The 24,664-nt window shown below is 36.1% G+C and overlaps 1 protein-coding gene across 9 annotated transcripts in view; it reads right to left on the reverse strand.

The window, feature by feature from the left end:
- FGL1 (fibrinogen like 1) overlaps positions 1-19,977 on the reverse strand; it is a 39,222-nt gene extending 19,245 nt beyond the window's left edge. For 4 of the 9 annotated variants that reach the window (XM_075026909.1, XM_075026847.1, XM_075026902.1 and 1 more), the window contains exons 1-8: positions 19,842-19,972; positions 18,001-18,175; positions 14,303-14,378; positions 8,472-8,652; positions 5,851-6,010; positions 3,650-3,747; positions 2,607-2,695; positions 1,855-2,042 (exon numbers count right to left, since the gene is read on the reverse strand). In XM_075026909.1, the coding sequence (XP_074883010.1) occupies positions 1,855-2,042; positions 2,607-2,695; positions 3,650-3,747; positions 5,851-6,010; positions 8,472-8,652; positions 14,303-14,368 (782 nt within the window). In that variant the 5' untranslated portion in view covers positions 14,369-14,378; positions 18,001-18,175; positions 19,842-19,972. Of the gene's footprint in view, positions 1-1,854; positions 2,043-2,606; positions 2,696-3,649; positions 3,748-5,850; positions 6,011-8,471; positions 8,653-14,302; positions 14,379-18,000; positions 18,176-19,797 lie in introns of all 9 variants that reach the window. The other 5 variants (XM_075026883.1, XM_075026869.1, XM_075026878.1 and 2 more) reach the window with 5 other exon arrangements.
- Between the last annotated feature and the right edge of the window lie 4,687 nt (positions 19,978-24,664).

The raw sequence follows: 24,664 nt of genomic DNA on the forward strand, positions 1-24,664 counted from the left end.
AAGTCCAGGATAACAAGTGCTGAGCTGGAGCAAGACCAATGGCTTTAAACTACATCTGAGCTACTTCCATGTAGCCTCACTTGTGTCACATCCCTTGGTATTCATATTATCTGGGTGTTTCTGTATTTCATTAGTCCAGATAGCATAAAGCTGGCTATAAAAAATTCCTTCATAGCTGGGAGCTCCTATAAAAACCAGCCAAGAGCACTAATTCCTTCTATGTTTGCTAATCTGTGCATGACAAATACGTGTTCTGAGTGCTTTCCTCTCTGCCAGTACTGTTCTTTTGGGTAGTATTTAAGGATACTGAAATTTTATAGTATTTTGCAGTATTAGGCTTAACATAACAAAAGTCAGTAGCAAGGCAGTTGAACAACACTATTAGTAACTCATTTTCATTATCCAGATAGACTTTCACTTTAAGAGCTTGAGCTACACAGCCATAATAGGAACTAGCCTGGTAGGAGTCAGCTATCTTTAGTAGTTATGTAGCACCAACTACAAGGTATTAATAACTGTCAAGTTCTGCCATACAGCTACTTTTGCAAAGGGGTCATTCTTTTGCCCAGACTAATCCAATGTTTTTTAAAAAAACCCCACGTTTCTAAAAGACAAAAAATGTATGCAGTTATCTAAAAGCGATTGGTGATTCACTTTTAATGACTCCATGGCATGGTATCAGAGTTTTATGCTACTTGAGGTCTAGATATTCCTTTAAATCCATGAAAGTTCTGATTTCACAGGAAAAGGATCTCCAACACAGTTGCCTTTCTCTTTTATATCTTAGCTTTTGTAAGAACTGCAAAAAAATCTTTTTCTACATGTGATTTTTTCCCATATGTCTCAAACATTACGCTGACCCACTATCCATGCAAATATATTAAAATACATTAAAATAAGTAATTAATTGTGAAACATTGAGTTAATAGCTACATCACATCAGCTAAGGTGGTCACAGACTACTGATGGAAACAGAATTTGGAAAATGAGGAGTTAAAAAACAGAAACAAAGAATGACACAACAGAGATAAACAATGGAGTTGATCCAGCCTGGCAGCTCTTGCCAAGTGAACTGAGATCACAGTGAGAGACTAGTATGCTTCCCTGAGTTGTATTTTAAACCTCTCTATTACACAGCTAGATCGCATAGTTTCTCTTCATGGCTGTATTTATCTAATTAATTAAGGGAAGGAACACAGCTGCCTATACAGACAGTGCTAAGGCTACCAGTCAGTTTTATCCTTTCTTTTTGAATTGATATTTTTTGTGTAAGTAGGATTTTAAAATTCTTTTACTGAACCCTATTTAAAAAAATCTTCCCCTCAGTCCAGCCATGCTGACTGACAGAAACTGAGTGGACACTTCCCATCTTGATATAGAAGGAATAACAAGAATGAGATGCTGTGAACTGAGGTGAAAAAAATGAGGCTTAATAACCCAGCACTAGTTTAACTTGTCAGATACTCTGCAATATTGCCACATCTGGTCTAGTGCAACGCAGGAGAAATGCAAGAATGAAGTACAACATGGATACATCTGCAAACTCTACGTGAACTACTTGTGTAAAAACTGGTTACCTTAAAGGGGCAGAATTATCTTCTCCTTACTGTCTGATAACAAAGATGGCAAAGCCTATGGCAAATACCATTATCACAGACCAGCTTGAGCTGTGCAGCAGGTGCTGTCCCTTCTAAGGCGAGTTTCAGTCTTACCAGCACTGAGATCTCTGGTAGGGGTCAAGGGCAGATTGCAAATATAATAAACAATGCCAATCCTATCTTCTACCATATGTTATTATTGTTTGAATATGCATGAAGCAGAATAGTTGACAATACTGATATAAAATCAAAATACCTGTTAAACCACCAGCCAGCCTTCTCCTCTTCAGCACAGTTCCCTTCATAATTGTCATTATCCCTGTCTCTAGTACTGAATTTCATTCCTCGATGGTCAGCCCACCATTTTACATCAGGATGAAATCCGCCAGTAAGGGAATCACCAGCTGTACCAGAGTATTCACCACAACTCATCTTGTATGAATGCTAATGAAAAATGTGAAGAAAGGAAAAAAAAAAATCCAAAATGTCTTTAACCTTTAGTATGTCAGAGAGTAAAACCACAAAGAGGAAACTTATCTGTTCCATTTGCTACTATTTTTATGCTCAGAAGTGTCATGCCACTTAAACAATGTGTACCAGATAATGAAGGGGTGTAAAGATGCTTACTGGGGGTAAAATTTGTCAATAACCTTATGTAGAAATGACATAATAAAAACAGTATTAGAGTTAGTTGGTAGTACATATTAACAAATCACAACATCATGTAACGTTATTGTTGCTAATATCAACAAAAATATAAAAACTGCTTTTATCCATGGCTGCTAACCCAAATGATTCATACAGCTTACAGAAAGTGTGAAAGTGACGTATCAATGTAAACCACTATTATTACATATTTGAAAATCCCAAGCATTTGTAAGAAAGAAAATATGATAATAAGGTTCTATACAAACCTTTATGAAAATTAGGGAACCTGTATTTTTATTAGCTGTCTACAGAATGCACATTTTCATTAAGACCCCTAGTCATTATTTAGTATTTTATTACCTCTTCACCTGCAACTCCGAATCTTTCATATTGTGCAAAACGCCGTTCTCCTTCAAAATCAGTTAGATCAATTCTTAAAGTATAGTTCCCTTAAGAAATAACAACACAAATTATTTTGGTTAAACTAGCCTATATCTGACTACTTTTCAGAACAGAGTGTTATAGTAGAAGATTAAAATACTATGATTTTATCATTAATCTTATCTCTATCATCACAGCGTATTTTATGGGGTTTTATCTTCTTTCTTTATGCATATTAAAGCATATCTTGCTCTTTATTGTCTTTATTCACCTGATTCATCTTAGAAAATTTTGGAGTTATTCCAATACAGATTTTCAAGTGTAGACAAAAAATACCTAAAAAAAAATATGGCCTTACAGGGTTTATATTTTAGTAAGGTGTTTGAGGTGGTAATGAAAGGATGGTGAGAATCAATCAATAAGCGTATACCTAAGAAAACTGGATTTTTATACTCTGAAGATAAAAGAGTTAAACTAGGACCATGTCCTGGAGGCACTGATTTCCATATGAATTAGCTGGCTAAGTCAATGGGTAAGTCTTGTATATGCAGCATTCTACAGCAAAGCAGAAGTTATCTTAGACTGAGTAACTATTAGGAAGACGGAAATAGCTTTCTAATACTAGCCTAATCAACAGGACAGGCCTAGATTTACCTTCATGTAATAGCCTATGCAGCCAGGTAAAGTCCTGACTAAATGAATTGGTACAGCTTACTACCTGACTCTGGACTGGTAGTGATGCTGACTGTGAAATGGGTAGAGGCAGTTCTTTTAAGGTATATTCTTGGCTACCGTTCCCTGTTTTGTGGGGGCTCCCTGCATGCCATTGGCCCAATGACAGTTTTGAACCCTTGGTTAGAAAACATATATTCAAATGTGTTTTGTTCTGAAACTTGGAGAAGTCCATGCAAACTAACAACAGAACTCAGGATTTATGCTAACAAAAAGGGTAACAAAAAATGGCCCAGAAAAAGCAAAGAAACAGAAACAATAGAAGACTATTGTTACAATACAAATCTTACCTTGATTAGTCAAATAATGAAGATTTTTATTTCCAAGCCAATATTCACCATTTGTCAAAACAAAATTTCCAAAGCCTTCTTCATAGTCAGTCCAGACTCTGAAAAGAGTATAAATTACTAATTTATCAAAAAAGCAATTTTGCTTGGATGTTTATTTTATCATACAGTCATAGATCACAGAATAATTCAAATTGGAAGGAACCTCAGGAGGTAATCTAATCCAATGTCCTGCTAAAGGCAGGGTCAGTCATGAGATCAGACCAGGTTGCTCAGGGCTTGTCCAGTGAGGTCTTAAAAACCTCCAAGGATGGAGGCTGCACATCCTCTTTGGGCAACAGGCTCACTGTTCTCACAGAGAAAATGTTTGTCTTTATATCCAGTCTGAACCTCTCTTGTTTCAACTTACGTACTTTGTCTCTCATCCTCCCACCAGACACCAGGGTGAAAAGCCTGTTTACTCAAACTGCTCTGTTTTCTTAGTAACCTCCTTGTAGGTACAGGCAGGCTACTATTAGGTTCTTCTGAAACCATCTCTTCTCCAAGCTGAACAAGCTTAGCCTGTCCTCATAGGGCAAGTGCTCCAGCCCTTGATCATCTTCTAGTCCTCTGTTGAACTCTTTGTAGGTTCATTATATATCAGAACATTAATAAACAAATATTTTAGACTTTATTATCTTATTTACACTGTTGATCTTCACAGAGTTATTTCTATTTCTCATATGTGAAAGGCTGAATCCCACACTACACCGGTCACTGAATCCCAGTTGAAAGAATAGCCCTAAGAGGTACATTCAAAGTGGTTTAAGATTAACAGATTTTAAGATCACAAAAAACCACATTAGCACAGTCCAATCTCTGGTACAGCACAATTTACCCAAAGTGAAAACATTTTTCCTGGTTAAATCCAGAGGATCTAAGTGAATGTATAGGTGTATCACAAGCATTGTTTCTTTATTTTCTGTGATTCAATTAAGCTGTGAGACTCCTGCAGCTGGATATATAATTTTGTAAATTGAGGTATTAGCTAGCCGTTTCCAGCTTTGATGTATTGACTGATTCTAACAATTTTTGAGCTCATACTGGTGCATAGTTTCAAGAATTAATGTGTGTACTGAAAGCATTGAATCTTTTCCCTGTCTACAGTAGCTTTGAAACACTTTCTCAATGGTTTTGGTTTCATGACGTGTTCTAATGGGGACAAAAATATGATCTATTTCCCTGATGAGAAGCAACCGTATTTCAACAATGGGTGAAAGTATGAGGCTGTGGACAGTCAGTCATAAGAGAAAGCAGCCTCTGTGACTTAAGTAGCTGGTAGTCTCTGGCAAGGAAGATGAATGGGTGGTGTGTGGTGGTAACAATTGTAAACTGCTACAGATTGCTTTTGTACCTTGTCTGACCATAATTTATAAAATAAGAATAGCAAAGTTTTCTTGCCTGGATTGCAGTTTTTCATCCTCTCTGGCGATCACTTCTCTATTTCATAAGGGTATTGTAAAGTTAGTTACAGTATTTATAAACACAGGTAAGACACAAATCCACAGAAGGATGCAGGTATGTGAAAAGCAAATTGGGAAAAGTGGAGGTTCTAAAAACCTTCTTGTTGCTTCTAATATCTGTTAGTATTTGTGGGGTTTTATATTCAAGTCTCACAGCACCAAAAATTTCACTTCTGGACATTTCCCAAAAATGCTTGAGTCTTGGCAAAGACAATGATGTTAGGTGTCCACACATCAAGTTCTCACCCATCTTATCTTTCCTGGAGGCATTTCACCATGAGCTACAAAGTATTCTGTGGTGGGTTTCTCTCATACTTGCTTGCTGATGGTATTTTGGTTCAAGCAGACAGCTTACTTTTTTTTTTTTTTTTTTTTTTTAGATTTTTACTATTTGCAAAGAAAAGGTAGTCCTTTACTTGTCATTAAAAGTTCTTGCTCCAACAATTGTTAATGCATTTGACATTGAAGCATCCTCATGTAAAATGCATAAGCTGTCAGACTAGAAGAGATGTCTCCCAGAAGAGAGCCAGAGCCAGAAGTGGTATCTCATCTGGAGGCTGTCCTGCAGAATAACCATTCCTTCTTTTTTTCTGAGATAACAACTTATTCATATAATTCTAAAGTAAAGATTTAACTTAGCTCCATCTGGTTTAATGTTTCTCCACTTTGTTTCCAATTTTAATGACTAAGTCTAGTACCTACCTATCAAAATTCTGGCTGCCATCAGAACGTCTCTGAAAAACAGTCCAACCACCCCCTTCAGACATGTCACAGAAGGCAAGGAATTCAGTAGGACTCTGGATAGGTTTCAGCTTATAAAACCCACTCTGCTTATGGCCATCATTGTAGATTTCTGCACAATCTGTTCACAAAACATTCATGGGACAGTTCTTTTAGTCCTGTACTTACTGGCAAAATCAGAAATTAAGCCAATAACAGAAATCAAGTCAAGTCATACAAGAGTCACATATGAACCATGCTAATACAAAGGAAATACCTCTGCAAACACATTTTTATGACCTTTGCACATTTACTTGTATTTGTGTTGCTTTAAAATTTTATTGAGCTGTAATTATTTTGACATTTCTTTAAATGAGTCTTTTTTCCACCATAAAATACTATAATTTTTGTTTTCATTTGACTAGCAAGATAATTCCTCTGGTTTAAGTGGTGTCACTTTTCATTTACAATGGTATAATCCACATTAGAATCCTGTTACAATTGTATAACTTCTCTACATATAAAACAAACAGTAACTTTTAAAAACAAACATATACTTCTATGTCCAGAAAGTCCACAGGAGAACTGCCAACACCAAGAGTATGGAATCACCAGTGTTAGAAAAGGGAAACAATTGCTGGACCTGATACTGTTGTCCCTTGTACCAAAAAGGAGCAAAAATACATAGAAGACTACCCCCAAAAAGTGCAATGTATGTGTAAAATGATACCACTTCATCTTGATAACATCTACAGTCTTGTCTCCATTGATGTTAATGACTAATCAGAATTTACTGCAATGACAAAATTCAGAGCTCATGAAAATGTAACAGCAATGTAATTGTATAATCTTATCTTTTTTCCTCTAGGAGTTAAGAAATTAAAGGAGTTCTTTGTTTATATGTAATCTTCCATCAAGCAGTCATACAGGAAAGACGTATAACTTTCAACATTTCTGTTTTTCCTGGCAAAGGTAGGGCTGATTAACTGTAAGATTGTCCCTGAAACATTTATGAATATGTTGGCTGAACTTCCAGGCCAGTTTGGAACTTTCTGAACTATTGTATGTCTTCTCAGTGAAAGTGTCAGTGAAGATTAGACATAGAAAATAAACACTTTATACTGAAAACAAATAGCTATGCCAGGATTTGAATAAACGCTAATAGAAAACATGATTTAAATAACAGCTAAGTTGTCTTTCTGGAGAATGTTTGATTGGCTTATAGAAAATAGCCTTTCTTGTCCATTATTTTCTTAGTAGGTAACAAAACACTTAAGCATATTTTAATTTTTAGCAGGTATATATAGTGTGGATTTTTACCCTCACTATCTAACCCCAAATTATCCAGCTCTGTTTACATTAATATGCTACAGTAGTTTGAATGAAATAATGAAGTATCAACAGGGAAAAGCATTTTCCAAGCAACAAGGAAAGTGAAAAAATAATGGGAAAAAAAATAATCACAAACTGGAACAACTTAGATCTGTTATTTAGAACCACATTTTAAGAAAATAAACTGAGGCATACGCTAAGAAATGACAAATAGCTTTCAGCTAAAAGTGGGTTTAATAATCTTTTCCAGTAACAAATGAGTCAGCCATAATAATAAAAAGAAAGTATTCCATGATGCTGAATACATAAATAAATATACAGCTAAAATTTAAAGTCAAACTTACAACTGCTTTTAATTTCATTTTAATGGTGCTTTATTGTATTTGAGGCCTTGTTATATGTTGTGATTTCTTCCAGCAGCATAAACACTACAAGTATGTTCAAACTAGGGTATTAAAAATTATATATGTTTAGACTCCGTAGCACTGGACAACTAGAAAATAACACCATCCAAGAATCAGGCCCCCAAATTGTATTTTCAATCCAACTATTGGTTTGGATGGTGTTTTATTATTTTAAGAGTTTGGGCCTCATTCTAGCTACTACGGGCTAACACACTTTGCCTTCTTCCACTGCAGAGGGACTGGATCACCATCAGAATGCTGGTAAGATTACAAAAATTACTTAAACCCAGTATTTTAGAAGCTGTGATGTCCTGAGCTGAACCTAACTCAGTCAAAATGGTACAATGTACAAAATATTATTAAAGTGAGATGCAGATGTCATTATGCCAGGCTTATGTGTGTAAATATGGATGGCACAGGGACTTTACAGATCAGAACAGAGTTGGTGTGTGCTTGTAACTTGCAAATGTGTGAATGTGAACTGACCCTGTGGGTTAGAACTTTTTGAGATTAGTCAAAGGTTGTTTAGAAATCTCTAACTATTTATTAACATTTTGTAAATGTCTATTACTGGCTTTTATCTGTTTTATGGCTGATATTTAGTCTGAATTTATTGTTCACTGATTGTTTTTTACTTATGTGCTATTAATAAATCAATAAACCGCTTCAATCCTAATTTGATTTATACCGTGTGACATTAACCATTTTTCCCTGCAGCAGTAGGCCTAGGTAAAAGCTGAACACTGTGTTTTAAACAAACAATTTTCTGTGAGCTTTTACAACAATAAGTCAATGGGCCCAATTGTGCTAAAGCTTCTGGTTATCATTACAATGAATGGAAATGAAAAGAATAGCTTCATTTCTAACCTGAATACTGTCTTTTTCCTCCCAAGTCAATGACACTGTTTTCATCTCCTCTGTCACTGTACTGAATCTCTTTCTTCTCTAAAAGCTGTATAATTTTTAACTGCTGCTGTTTCACACGATGTTCCAGAAGCCTCACCTGGCCCTGAAGCTGTATTTGCTCTTGAAAACAGTTCTGTAGATCCTAGAGAGGAAAACATATCTTATTATAAAATAATTTTTTGTCACATTTCACATGTGACACAAAAACCCAACCAACCAAACCATAAATAAAATTCAACTTGAATAAAACATTTTTGCCACAATTTCCTATGGACACTATGTTGACTTCCACCTCAATTGCTACCTCTGTTGAAAATTCATATATTACAAAGTGTCCAAACGTATACATGCTTTGCAAAGAGACCTTCTCTGTAGTGGCTGTAACTACCAGGTCTCACTGCAAAGATGCAGAGGGGATTTTAGGGAAAAACACTACAGTACAGACCCTATCATAAAGATTGCTTATTCTCTATCACTTGTCATGTACAGTGATTTACTATCTAGTGACACTTGCTACTAACATTGGGAAGGTTCTAAATTTCCAAAGTTTTAAAGAAATACAGTCTACACTGATAAGTTTTCAACTTCATTGTGCACTTTTCAAATGCTTTTAGATTACACAATTCTTATGATAAGAATCTTAACATTGCCAACATAAATATTGTAAAGTTTCAAGCTCATTTTTGGCATGCTAAAATAAATAGTCCTTAAGAAGCTGTGAATACGCATGAAAAATAAAAGTTAAAAACTTAAAGTCAATATTGTGCTGTGACTAGTACACTCAATTTTGCCATGCAGAGTGGATGAGAAATGTGGCAATTCTGATATGGTGATACCTAGCACTCATTTAAACCTGGTGCAAATACGGATACACGACAAGAGAGGTGGAATAACTGTTCCAAATTCAAACATGCTGACTGTACACAGAGCAATAAATAACTGGTTTTAGATTAATGACTATGGTAAAATAGTCAAAGTGAACACAACCCAATCTAGGGAGCTTAGATTAAAATATTCTGTACAGTTTCAAATAGATATTAAACAGATTTGATTTCAACATGGGGAAAAAAGCCTTTGGGATTTTATGATACATTTTACAAATGTGACATGAGGTTTTGCATCAGTAACATTGTGTCAGCAATTTTATATGAGCAAAGAGACTTCAGCAGTTACGGTGCTTGCACGGAGCACAACTAGCACTGTAAAAGCAAAATCAGAGGGCAACTTTTTGGAAATCCGATATGCAAGATCAAATATGCAGTAGTTCTAAATTGGTGCAACCTTATTCATAGGGAAACATTATTTACATGAGCTAAGGATGTAGAACTGTAACATTTGCCATCCATATGGGAAAGCTGATCTCTTAGAATGTTGCCCTATCACACTGAACTATAGAGAGATCTGAAATAGCATACTGATGTGTACCTCCAGTGGCATCCGCATACTTGTATCAGGCTCAGGCTTCACCTATTTTCTGTACACTCCCACCAAAAAGTTTCTTGTCACTTTCTTGCTGCAGTGATTTTTTTTTCTTTTATCTGAAAAGCTGATGCCATTCTGTAAGTTACCATGCAGCAGAAACAGTTCTGACTTCCTTGTGGTACCATTCACCAGAAGTCCAAGAATAAACTCTGTGACTGAAACTAGCAGTATTAATTAGAATCTGCATTTTATAACTCTACTACATGCAGATTTTTTTCATAATTAATTTGTGGTACTAGTTAAAAAGCAGAGGAACTTCTGGTACTGTCAAGGAACATCCATATAAACTGTGACATGACTATGACCAGTTATTTCTGATAGAAATAAATGTTTCAGGCCCCTTTGCTTTTTCACTAGAGAGGATGCAATTCATTTTCAACAAATAAGCAAATGAACTAGAGGCAATTCAAGAGTATTTGAAGACAAAAGAATCATTGTCGATGAGTTCAGTAAAATGGTTCCTAGCCATCATGTTCCATTGGCCTGCAATATTTAGTCACACTGAAAAATCTGATGATCAGACTTTGCAGAACAATCCTGAATATAGGCCTCTAGTTCAAGTATTTCTGAAGTGTATCAGATGCTTGCTTTAATTCATGTTTAACTGCAATCTAATACACATGGTGGAATAAAAGAATGGGTAATACACATGTGGCAGGACTAGGCAGTTTGTCAGTGACCTGTTCGAGAGGAAAAGGTTGACCTGCCTCTCTGAGTTTGGGCTGCCCATGCCAGGCTGCTTTGACAGCAGGTGTGTGTCTGCAGACTCCAACTGTCTGCTTGCTACCAGGTCCTGACAGGCCATTAAGAAGCTTGGCCACAAGGAGGAGCTGTAAAGTCAGAGGCATGTTTACCAAACGCTAACATTTTTAGAAGAATAAACAAAGCAGTCAATGACCTAATATCCCTAGAGTCCTATCTTATTTAAGAATACTCCCTTGAAAATCTTCTTCAGTTGTTGATAGCTATACGAGATCCCTAGTAAGCCCTCCTTTTCTTCCAGCAGGAAACGAGAAAGGAAAATACTTAAAATACATGCACTTACAGAGAAAAACTTGCTACAGCAGCTTAGAGGGATGTTATTTGACTATAAGCACTGGTTAATTAATGTGTGACATGTTGCATATTACTATTATGCAGTCTTTCCAGGGCGGTTGTCTCAACTTGTATCTGCAGCCTCATATAAACCCTTCACAAAAGCTGAGTTGAATTGGGAAATTCAGAAGAGGATTCCTTGACAGGTCTCTGCAAAGTCTCAGACTAGTCCTGAGTACATACAGAAAATTATGGTGAACTGGTAAGCTGCATAGGTGGGTTGAGAAAGAGTGAATAAATAATAAAAAAAAATTTTCCAGGCTCACCCTGATAAGCTAATGCTATGGAAGTAAAGCTGTCAAAAAAACCATGTTAACAGTCACACCAAATAGTAATCCTAATCATATTAAGTTAAGAGTGATAAAGGAGCCACCATTCCTCACTTACCAGTTTTACTACAACTTTTGTTTATTGAGAAAGTTAGCCTTTGTCAGTCTTAACTTGGTACTCGCAACCTTTGAAAACATGGTAAAATACAATAGGGAAGACCTGGGTGATCCTGGAAATGGTGGCCCCTCTCACCAGGCCCTTGCAATTTCATAGGCAAGACTTCAGGTGAGTAGTCTCTTTAACACATGGCAAGGTCTGAGCCACGAAGAACTGCTTTCAGTTCTGGTGAGAGCATGAGTCTGTGCGTGTGAGGAGAGGTAGCTACAGGCAGCTAAGTGTGTTTCTTTCAAATGTAGTGAAAATGTATCTATCAATTCACCTATTCATACTGTTAAAAGCCATTCTGCTACGGTGATTAAATTATATAGTAAAAGTACAGAACTTCTCAAAAAATATTATTGGACCTTAGAAAGACTTGGTATCTAAATTCAGTATGACACTACTTCAGATACCACCATAAAAGGTCCTTTCCTGTGAATCAAATTAAACACAAGTCTGCAACAGGCTATGTCTCTAAATATTGTTCTTAACTTTGCATTTTAAATTAATCTTCTCTTTTTGTTTACTTAAAAATTGTTAATTAATTCATAAAAATTAAAAACACTGAGCCGATTCTCATCTGCTTTACAGACAATACGCTCATTATGGGGTAAAGAGTAATATATCTACATTACACATAGCAATTTCCTGATGAAAAGGATTTAAGCTCACAGTGCTGGTAAATAGTAAGTGACAATCAAGACATCACCAGCCGTACTGAATAGTTACACAATAAGAAATGACTGAGCAGAAAGAGAGTTTTGAAAATAACATACATATGAAAAGTATTGATATCTGATACTTTGCTTTCTCTCCCTGACTGCAGCCTCCTCATTGATGTCTCTTTCTGTCAACTCCGGACAAATCCTATTACACTTTGCTGCTGGACAGCAAAACCACAATTCTCGTATGTGGAATTTTTCCTATTTTCACCTATTTTTCCCACAGGACAATCACAAGTTAGCTGTGTAACTTCAGGGTGGATCAATGTGGCTTTTAGATCTGCAGGTTACCAAACTGTTCTTTTAATGTGCTACTACACTTTTTCACAAGATAACTCTTTTAAAATCATTGGAGTTAAATCAATGCATAGCCAGAGTAATATAGAGGCAAAATGTAACTCAGGATTATAAGAATCAGCAGCTATAACATGTTGCTATTCCTTTTGTTAGATATGGACCAAAGTTAAACTATTACAATGCTGAAATAATAAAAAACCCGTGAATTTGATTGTTACTGTCTCCAGTGGACAGTAGTGCCCACTGATTGAAACCAGACTGAACATAATCTGCTCTGTTTCAGTGAAGCAACTGTTTGCACTACACATTGAGAAGCAATTATCTAACAAGTGCTGACAGCTCTGCTCTTGGACATGCAGTCCCATACTTAACTGGCTGCTCCAATTAATGTGCATTCACAATCTTTATTTCATTATTGTGTGAATTACTTAGCAGGTAGTGACCTTCCATTAAAATTGATGCTATAAATTAGACTCTGAATACTTTATGAAAACTACAAAAATACAAAATTTTTACTTGAGGTGTTATTTCTTGTATTTTTTGTGTTTAAATGAGCTCCAAAAAAATTGCTTTTGAGATTAGTGCTTTGCTTTAATGAGATTAAAATGTGAAAACTTAGAGATAAATTTCAGAATATTCCCAGTTTTTAGTCACAGGGTCAGCTAAAGCCCATAATACTCCAAATGAAAAATCAAAAGAAAGCAAATGCATTTCATTGTAATGCCTTTTTCTCAGCAGGCTTCTATAGAAATCAGTAATATTTTTCTCCACTGAGCAGAGGTGATTACAGAGGCAGGTGCTTCCTATTCTGCCCTTACAGAGCTACTTATCTGAACAAAAGGCTTCCCATAAGGTAATGTAAGCCACAAACAGTGATGCTCACCTAGTTGTAAATTCAGCAACCACTTCCACCTAGGCGATTATGAATCAACAATTCAATCATCTCCTAGGTCCCTCCTAGTTAGGACCTGAATATCAAACTAGGAAGGACAGCCAAGATAGACGGTACAGGACTGGTGAGGTTAGAAGTATTTTAAGCAGAGGAATAACTATGATTGTGTTAGGGGTTTTGTTGGAGAGGCAGAATACATAGCAGAAGGTTTTGGGAGCTAAAAGTAAAGGAGCTTTGATCTTTGTTTCTGAGTGTGAATTTTAGTAACAACAGAACGAGTAAGAATATGAAGCTGTGGATCTTATTTGAGATGAAGTTATATGGCAAGTGGACGCGGTAGAAAAGAATAGAAACATTCTTCATCCTGAGTGTCAATAACGAGAAATACTACTGCGGCAGCCACTGCTTTAGGAGTTCCTGGGGTTTGCCTTTCTGTAAGTATGCTGCTCAAAACTAAAGGTGTTATTCTGAGTTAGCATTACCCCTGAACGGTAGTATAATTTTCTTGTGTGCCTTCTGTACAACATGCCTGTTAATGCATCATATGATACCTTTTTAATATTCTATTACCTTCTGTTTCATGTTGGATCCAGTAACAAACTGACTGGATTACTTTCTTTAGTGCTATGGCCCAGTCATTTATCTTCCCTTGTATATTTATGCATTTGTTTCCTCTTTCCTTATCAGCAATTTGTCCCCACTGAACATCATTTGAGGTTATTTCCCCAGTCTTTCAGTTTTGTTCTGAATTCTAATCTTTTCCATCAAAGGTTCTGCCATCCCATGTAGCTGAGATACATTGTAAACACTATGGAGGATAAGGTATGAACTATTCTGAAAAAACTCTATCGGCAAATTTAATTACTAGAACTTACAGAACTGCCAATGACATCCATCAAGCTAGTTGCAAGGACAAAATCAATCATTATCAAAATCTTCATTCTTTGGAAGCTGTGAAGTAGAGGAACAAATGAAATAACTAGTTAACTTAAACATTAAATATTTACACCTGACATCTTAAATTTTATTCAAAATCATCTATTTAAGCTATAAATATTTTCATACATATTGTAAATATAATGTATTTTTAGGCTTCATTACAAATGTCTAAAATAATCTGATCAAGTACAACTCCAAAACCCAGTAAAAACAGAATTTATCCTTTTAGGCCACTTTGTATCAGAGCTCTCCATGTATTTTAGGTCAGCTATTCAAGTTTCAAACCCACGCATTTTATTGTGAAACATGACAAAAGCAAAATAGCATTTTAAAATGATCTGAAAAGCAAGGCAATATTCCTTGTGGGCCCTTTAAAGTTGGGAGAAAGCTCCCTGTTACATTCAAGTAATTAAAACCTGAATTGGGCTAGTTGTCCTTGAACTAAAGAAGATTTGTGCAACTTTTGTGTGCCAGGAGAGAGTGGAGATAATTTTACTGTTATAGAGTAATTTTGGGGAAAAATGCATAATAGTTATCAGCTTTTATTGTAACAGTGACAAGGATAACATCTTTCAATGGATAGCTATGCATGTTTTGTACTGTATGACCCAAAGGATTTTAAATCCTATTATTTCATATGAAAATTATTTCACATGCCAAAACAATCATCATTGTATCTCACTGTCTTGCAAACATCAGCCAATATAACTTCACAATTTTCTGCAAGGTAGCTGTGTGCTTTTCGGCTCACAGATGAGAAATGAAGGCCTCCAATTACTAAAATATTTACATAGATTATACATGAAGCAATTCTAAATTGATTAGGTAAACTGCTGCAAGCTATCAACTGAGGAATGTTCCTTTTTTTTTTTAAACTTAAAATATTTTCATTTAGCATATGCTAACGCTGTTTAAATGAAAATATGTGTCCACTCTGCTTTTTCTACTTATTAAACGAAATCGGCTAACTACATGTTAAAACATTTGTAGTTAGACAAAGTGTGAGAGCTATAATAGAGATTAATGATTCAATGTCAGCACGTGCTTATTGAAACACCAACTTTATGGATTGTTCCCCTGTACTGGGCACTGGTGAGGCCGCACCTCGAGTCCTGTGTTCAGTTTTGGGCCCCTCACTACAGGAAAGACATTGAGGTGCTGGAGCGTGTCCAGAGAAGGGCAACCAAGTTGGTGAGGGGTCTGGAGCACAAGTCTTATGAGGAGCGGCTGAGGGAACTGGGGCTGTTTAGTCTGGAGAAGAGGAGGCTGAGGGGACACCTTATCGCTCTTTACAACTGCCTGAAAGGGGGTGGTAGTGAGGTGGGTGTCAGCCTCTTCTGTCAGGTGGCTGGAGATAGGAAAAGAGGAAATGGCCTCAAGTTGAGGCAAGGGAGATTTAGGTTAGATATTAGGAAAAAAATTTTTACTGAGAGGGTTGTCAGGCATTGGAATAGGCTGCCCAGGGAAGTGGTTGAGTCACCATCCCTGGAGGTATTCAAAAAGCGAGTAGACAGGGTACTTCAGGACATGGTTTAGTGGGCATGGTTGATGGTTGGACTCGATGATCTTGAAGGTCTTTTCCAACCTAAATGATTCTATGATTCTATGAAATATCCACTCATGTTTCTACAGGAATTAATATAGAACACCAGTGGAACTTTGGCAGACTCTGCTTTTTACTGTATCAAGATAAGCAAGGTGCTTATGTGAAGTATGTTTTTAAGTTCTTGTAAAATTGGACGAGTCCAACTTTATTTTCACCAACCTCTGAAAACCTCATGCAAGACTACAAATTACAGCCCAGCCAAATTTCAGGTTTTCAACACCTACCTATAAAATACTTAGGATGCTTTTTAAAATTACAGTTATCTTATTTAAGTAAGCAACTTGGTTTTATTCTTAGTTCTGAGTTTTGCTGGTTTGAGAGCATCATATTTGAAAGCATAGAGTTGTAAGGCCTGAGTATATCTGTATAAAGCTCATTATACCACTTCTTGCACTGGACTGATGCAGACACAAGGTGTTGAGGGTACTCTGTACCCACTGACTCGTATTACAGACAGCTCAGAAAGTTTTTTTAAACATCTTGGACACATGCAACTTCAACCATTAAGCTGCAAAGCACTATACTAAGCTAGTATCTATCTCTAAGGATTCCAAAGGAATCCATTAAAAATTACCTACAAAATATTTCTTGAGTAGAAGTGTGAACTGAAGATCACAGGCTAAGTTATTTCTATGCCATAAAATTTCTGAATTTTAAGTTGTAAGTTGTTCTTAATGCTTACCAAATAAATGTTATATCATTTGAATTAGAAACTTTATCATTCAATGCAACAAGTTCTGCTACTGTTTGAAGTGGTGAATCCTATGAATTTCAGCCTTAAAAAGGAGGTGGAATCTGCAAGAATTGCCAGCACTGAATTCTGTTATTAGTTTAGATTTTGGAGGTTTCTGCCATGATAAAACATGCACTTTCACCTTACAACAGTAGTAATTATGGCTATTGCAGCCACCACTGTTTTGAAAGCAGCTGTTGCCATCTGTTGCAATGACACTGTCTGTGAGAGGAGTGACCAAAGAGTACGTTAACTACCTGGCCAACCTACAAATGGTCTCTCTCTGATAACTGCTGTCCCAATTCCATGCATATCTTAAATATGTTTTTCAAGAGAGAAGGGACTATATTTTTTTCACCAGAAGATTCATATTTAACTGTTCTGCTTCATTCTCTGTTATTTTCATTATAAAAGCACACTGTTCTCCCTCACATTAGTCTTAATATTCTATTAATATAATTGTTCTATCATGATTTCATTGACTGTGAATACCTGAATACCACAATTAATCTTAAAAGGGTTGCACAGGTTTACAACTACGGTATTTTTATTTTTTTAAAAAGACTATCAAGTAAACATTGCATACCGTTTAGAGAAATTTATGTTAGTAAAAAAAAATTAAAAAATTAGATGACCATCAGGCACAATCAAGGCAGATCACGTCCCTTACAGCATGTGTGAGCTACTATGAGCAAGTTGCACAAAAGGAACAAAGAGCTGTGGAGCATAGAGTGTGTGCAGTTGGTTTGGTTTGTCATCTTCAGATGAAGTTACCTTTCTATTTAAAGGGCGCCTCTTTCTAAAGCATGTTCCTGTTGTGGGGAACTTCGTAAGGGCTGAACTTGGAAGACAACTTTGCATGTATCAGCTTTAGCACTGAACTAAGATATGCTCAAAAGCCATACTGAAATATAGGAATAGTCTCATAAATAAAATTCTAAATGTGATGATTTAAATAAATTGCTCAAGATATTTTAATCCAGGAGTTTAATTTTTAAGAAAGGAAGTTGGACAGTAAACCCAAGATGGATTATTGATCCTGTAGTCACTCGCAATATGAGCTCACTATGGTCATAAGAGAATTAACAGGCGTATAAAGAGCTCCATTTACCAGACCTGTCAGTCAGAAACAGGGAAGACATTGAAACAGAGAGGACACAGGAAAAAGAAGAATGGACCTGAACAAGGGGTAGGGGGACAAAAATCTTTGTGCTGTTGTCCTCCCCCAAAATAAGAAAGGTCAAGAAGACTAGGAAGAGACATGAAAACTCAAGCTCTGGAAGGAAATGGCTGACCTAATGGTGTTTCTCTGCTTGTTACTGCCCAGCAGGGAGACCCAGACAAGGTAGAGGACAAGGAACAGTGCTGATCCTGGAAGGGTACCTTTGAGCCAGTTTCTCAGCAGGTATAAACTCCTGTAGTTTATCTGATTCCAGTTTCAGTCACATGAGATTCACTGAGTGGTCAACTCTACAGTGATAAGAAAAGTCGTAAATAGGGTCAAGGCCTATATATGTTCAAAGCGCTTTGCATACACTAACTGAATCAACAGGTTCAGTCTTGGAATAACTGTTTACTTAGTTTTCCACATTTCTGCAAAAAGTTTCAGAAAAGGTTGTATTAGTAACAGTTCTCTGAAAACATACATCCATGCTCTTTGGTAATATGTAAAGCTAAAGTTTTGTTCAAGGGAAGCTTAAAATCTTGCTCTAGAAAGACTGCTTTGAAAGGCAGTTTCTTAAACTAATTTCTCCACTTATTTAAATATTTACCCTGGTTGTTATATAACTATTTAAAATGCATTCTCCAGAAATGTACGTGGAGGGTAAAATAATTTAAAATTTAGAGAGAAAATACAACCACTGATAAACATTCACACACAATGCAATAAAAACATTCACTCAAAAAAAAAAAGCAAAAAAAATTACAAATCTTAATCCATGTCTCGGATGAAAACAATTGCATAACTTAGCAAATATTTTTGTGTTGTTGATGCTAGTGAATCCAAAGAGTTAGTAAGTGCTGAGAGACTTCCAAGACTTTTATGATAACACCTGTGTTGGTTTAACAAAAACAAAACCCCAAATTTGTGCAGGGGAGGTCCCTTTCCAGGAACATCTTAAGATCAGACAGTAGATATGTGGATTAATTACCACACATCATGATAGAGTGAGAGAAACTTAATGTAATATTATCAAGTTGAAAGCACAAGCCCTTAACAGTTAGCTGAAAAAAAAAAAAAAAGAATCACTGTTTTAATAAAATTGAAGTTTAAGGGCAACTTTTGTGAAACCTTGAAATTTTATCCATATGAGATTACTCATTTACTATTCAAAGATTACACCTGGAATGTGCACTCACACAGCTGTGCAGAAAAATTTCTCCAAAGCTACGGAATAAAAATTCTAGAAAGGTACTTTTTTTCCTTCTCTGTGCCTGGGCTTTCTTCACAGGCTACTCAGACAACCAATCCTATGTTCAAATTTCCCCTAAATTTGATGTTTTTCCAAGTCTTTCTATAACAAGTTACTAAATAGATTTAAGGACATTGGAGAAACTCTGTGCTATGAAAATTTTGAACTGTCAGCCTGTTTTCTTGTTCTTGAATTCTGGAGACAGCAAAATAGATAGAATTCAGAAACCTATTTCTGTTTGTACAGTGTCAATAAGAATTGCGTTGTTAATAATTACAATAATAATAAGTGAGAGTCTGCCAAAAGGACAGACAAGGACTTGAAAGAATTTTGTTTGCTTTCTTAAAATTCAAACTGGTTTTAATGATTAAACTCATGCACAAGTTTTGCTTTGTTTTCAATAGGTAGTGTTACAAAAATTGCCCCATTTTCCTCATCTAAAAAATGGACAATAATTCATTACTTGATCTACTTTTAGGCTTAAAAAGCAACCTTGTTCATACAGCCATACATTATTATAAATTTAGAAACTACAGATTTGAATATGAGGTTTATTAACTAGATATAGTAGCAAAATAGCTAGATCCTGCTAAAACATTCATACATCGTTAGCAACATTGCACCAGTTTTATGGCCTTCAAAAACATATTACTTTTAAACCATAACTATAGCAATTACCCCAAATTCTTCCTTCTTCCCTCACAGGTACCTAAAATGTTTACCTTTACCCTCCGGATAGAACTCAAAGTTGTTAAATCTTCTTAAGCTGATGCAAAGAATTACAGAGCCCTTCCCAGGCTGCGATTGTTTTTGCTATTAAATTCTGTAGAGTTGAGGCTTACATCTGTTATGAGTCACTGGGCAGGAATGTTACCGAGAAGTTGCAGTTATCAAGACTAAATTGCAACATAAGAAGGAGAAGACAGTAATTCTCTGCCTAACACAACACTTCTGAAATAAAAATAGACCAAAAATAACAAAGGATCATCCATTCCCGTTCACTGCTCTGAACCAGGAAATTGCTCTCAGCATCATATTCAGATATATATACTCCAGTGCGTTCCTGAGTCGCAGCCTAAATCTCTTAGGCTTCAGAGGTATAGAGAGAGCATAACTGATTCAACTGATTTAAAAATAAAACATAATCATTCAGAATAGAAGTTACATGATAAGGTGATAAAATAAAAACAAATCTGCTAAAAAAACCTGAAAGTAACAAACATAGCACAGACAAAGCCAAAGGGAACAAGAAAAAATGAGAAAGAATCTTGCTTGATTTAAGTCAGTATTTTTTAATTGGAAGGCACTGAGAAACACATGGTCTCAGTGACTTGGTTAGACAAAATCACTTTCTTTATAAGCTTTTTAGAGCCAGATGAATACATCAAATAATGCTTTAAAATGCAATTTAGTTTGAGTGTTTGCCCTCCATCTATGGTGGCTCTTCTCAAAAAGTTCCACAAATGAGTATGCTTAAAGGAATGCTGCTGGAAAAAGTGAACTCTTAAGGACATACTGAACAAAAGCAGTAAAAGGAGTTTTACATTCCACAATACAAATATTCACACCATCAGCTTCCTTTTGAAGACTAATACTTGTTGTACACTTCCTCTAAATAATTTCTGGTGTATTATTTGGAATCTGTTTACCTGGAAGTACTTCTCTTTACTAATTACATTACATCAACTAATTAACTTCATATTCTGAATTTCAAATATTTAATAATTGCAATAAATTTCTCATGAGTAGCCTACACTAAGAATCATTCAAAATTTAAAAATCATTCAGCAAGTCATTTTTACTCAGAATCTTTCTATGGCTAATGACTTTTGCAAGGAGAGAAATACCTGTTCATAGTGTAACTCAACTGATTGTTACTCAGTGGGTGGGCTGTGAATTTAGAAAGTGGAAAAAAGGCATGGCATTTTAAATTCAGATTTATTAACCATTTAAACATTTTATTGAGGGTTACAAGTAGATTCTCCATCACTTGAAGTATTCAAACAAAAACTAGATGGCTAAAATGTATGGCTGTGGTTCAGTTAAATAAGAATTATATCCAGCATCAAGTCAGAGATTTGTATTATTCAAGAAGTCTACAGGCTACCCATCATCAGAATGATTTTGCATGAATAAACATACTAAATAGAAGAGTCTCAAAGAGTATACAAATGGAAGTCATAAAAGCACAAACAGAAGAGATAAAGGTCTGTCTTAGACTTGTTGGATACTTCCAATACTGGCAACTGGCAAATGTCATAGACCTTAACGCGGCCAGCAAAGACCTGGCTGTTCAAACAAATCTTACTCAGATTTGCCGCTCTTGGGAGAGTTTGCACAGAAATGAAGCAAAATATGACAAGGATCATCAACTATTCTTTTATCAGTTTTTTGACAAAGTATGTATAAAGGATAAAATGCTGTTCCTCACTTCCACACTGAATCAACATGTTTATTACTTCCTATAAGCAAGGTAAAAACAGTCAGTTGTATTAAATCCATCTTACATCTTTTGTGGATGTTTAAAATAGCTAGCACAAGAAATCAGTCATCTTTGTTTCCATTGTATTAGCACTTTCAGCTGACTACTTCCCCAAGTATTTTATCTGACAGAAGTTTAACAGCTTTGGGCAATCCCAAACATGGATACAGGCTGGGTGATGAGTGGATTGTGAGCAGCCCTGTGGAGAAGGACTTGGATGAAAAACTGAGTATGAGCCAGCAAGATGCGCTCGCAGCCCAGAAGGTCAATTGTATCCTGGGTTGCATCAAAAGAAGTGTAACCAGCAGGTCAAGGGAGGTGATTCTCCCCCTCCAGTCAGGCTCTCGTGAGACCCCACCTGGAGTACTGCGTCCAGCTCTGGGGCCCCCAGCAAAGGAAAGACATGGACCTGTTGGGGTGGGTCCAGAGTAGGGCCATGAAGATGATCAGGGGGCTGGAGCACCTCTCCTATGACGACAGGCTGAGAGAGTTGGGGTTGTTTAGCCTAGAGAAGAGCAGGCTCTGGGGACACCTTATAGCGGCCTTCCAGTACTTAAAGGGGGTCAACAGAAAAGATGAGGAGGGACTCTTTATCAGGGAGTGTAGCGATAGGACAAAGGGTAATGGTTTTAAGCTGAAAGAGGGTAGATTTAGATTAGATATTAGGAAAAAATTCTTTACTGTGAGGGTGGTGAGGCACTGGAACAGGTTGCCCAGAGAAGTTGTGGGTGCCCCATCCCTGGAAGTGTTCAAGGCCAGGTTGGATGGGGCTTTGATCAACCCGGTCTAGTGGAAGGTGTCCCTGCCCATGGCAGGGGGTTTGGAACTAGATGATCTTTAAGGTTGCTTCCAACCCAAAAAATTCTATGATTCAAAAATTGGCAAACACAAGATAATGTGTTCATAATACCATCCTTTTATCATGCAGACTCAAAAGAAGTTGCAAGCACAGAAGAAGCTTTCATAGTACAAGGAACCACTTTTTTTTTTCCTTATAAGCTGTAACAGAGGTGTTAAGCACCCTTTATGAAATGTAATGCTTTTCTTTTTCTCATGTGTATGATTTTTATCCAGGAAAGTTTTAAATCACCTTCAGCTGCCACGTAGGAATATGGAAGAGTCAAAGATTGTACAACAACATCGTAACTTGGTGTTTGTCAAAATGTACTTTCATTCCATCTGTTACAAATTAATTTGTTTATGCTTTTCTCTGCATTGTTTTAGTTCACGTAATGCTAAGGCTAAAATAGAAAACATGTAATGGACTTAATTCTAGAATTGGCTGAAATCACTTATTTGAAAATGTGCATTCAGCATTGTACATCCAACAAGATGATAATTAAATGGTCTTTCACATATGATAAACAGTAACAATAATAAATTGAAAATACTTTTAAATGGAATATGCTGCTTGGTTTCGTAACTTAGACACTAGGCTTTTTTCTGAGGGGAAAAAAAACCCAAACACCCCCCCCCCCCCAAAAAAAAAAACCCAACCCTCAACCTGACTAACTCCATCAAAATTATGATGTCTGAGTAAATTTAACTTTGGGGTTTTTTTTTATTTTTTAACATATAAAGTAGTAGCAATGTGTTACTTCCATAATAATATTTTGTTACTGAAACTGAACTGAACTGAAATCAAAGATAAGCCAAACTCAGCTTTATGACTAAAAATCTCTGTATGTCCATGTTTTTGAAGGTAGCCTCCTTTCCGAAAGTAAGTGTATATTTTTTTTATAGACTGGCTTATGAATTGCATGGTATGTTTACAAGAAAATCTGGTTAGTTATCATAACTGGCAGTGTGCCAGTTACCAGAATACTATTATATCTTCCCATTGTAAGTGTATTCCACAAATAAAAGCATTGTGTAAGAGTTTCACACACATAATGCTGTGGGTGTTTGCATAGCTGACTGACATGTTAAATGGCTTCCAACGTTCCACGGCAGGCTACTGATGAAAGTGAGTACAATTCTATCTGCTTGAGTGGAGTTACTTTAGAGTGTTCAACAGTTCATTTAAACTATATTTACATAAGAGGTGGCCCACATAATCAAGAGAATAAAATGATCAAAAAGCTACACTGGATTTAGTCAACAGTTTGGACTGCTGTAAAAATTTACATCCACCAAGCTTTTGAAAGTTAAATATAGTTATTAGCTGTTAATATTTTATGTTTATTTGGAGACACATAAAAAACCCAGAGTACGTCATACTTACTTCTGCATATATAGATTCTCAAGGTTCCTTTTTACTAAAGCAATTTGGCATTTCCAGATTCCTTTGGAATAATCTATACCAGTTTAACATGAGTCCTACTTAGTCATATGACAGCAACTGTCTTTCATGGACTCTTTCATTTATATACAAGTAGCTTGCTCCGAAGTATTGGAATAGCTACAAAACAAGATCAAATTAAAGTTACATGCCCTTGGCAGTACAAATCCCTAAAGTTCATGAGATGTTGATGATGAAAGTCCTTGATGTAATTCTGGTTATTCACAAGGAAGCATATGAAGAAGTCCTGTTGTACTGAACACAACAGAAATCAACAAAAGGAAGCTGCATCATTGTTCACTGTTCCAATTCTCCACTTACTCAGTACTACCTTTTTCTCAGGGTTACTGATTTTTTGTCTCTCTCTAGGACATTGTTGCCTTCTTCCTATATTTCCATTTTCTGCTTCTTTCATTCCACTGACATGCATAGTTCCATGAGGTAATATTCAGTGTCACTGCAGTAGTCTTCAGGCTTCAGGCATGCTACCTTAGTGTACCTAATCCACCACAGACTTAAGTCTTTGAAGCAGACAGTGGCCTTTATTGTTGTACTTGCCTATTTCTTTAAGGAATATCATGCACTTGCTTATGTGTGACAGTTAGCCATCTCTCTCATACAATTTATTAATAATATTTTACTTTTTCAACATCGGATGAGTTAGAGTGCTACAAGCCAATACTTTGCTTACTTTTGGGCAAATAAGAAACATCAGAGTATTTTAAAGCTCTTGATTCTTTTAACATGCTGTCTTCAAAATGCTTGCCACAATCCTAACAAAA

Source organism: Buteo buteo, chromosome 1 (genome assembly GCF_964188355.1).
Source record: "Buteo buteo chromosome 1, bButBut1.hap1.1, whole genome shotgun sequence".
NCBI lineage: Eukaryota > Metazoa > Chordata > Aves > Accipitriformes > Accipitridae > Buteo > Buteo buteo.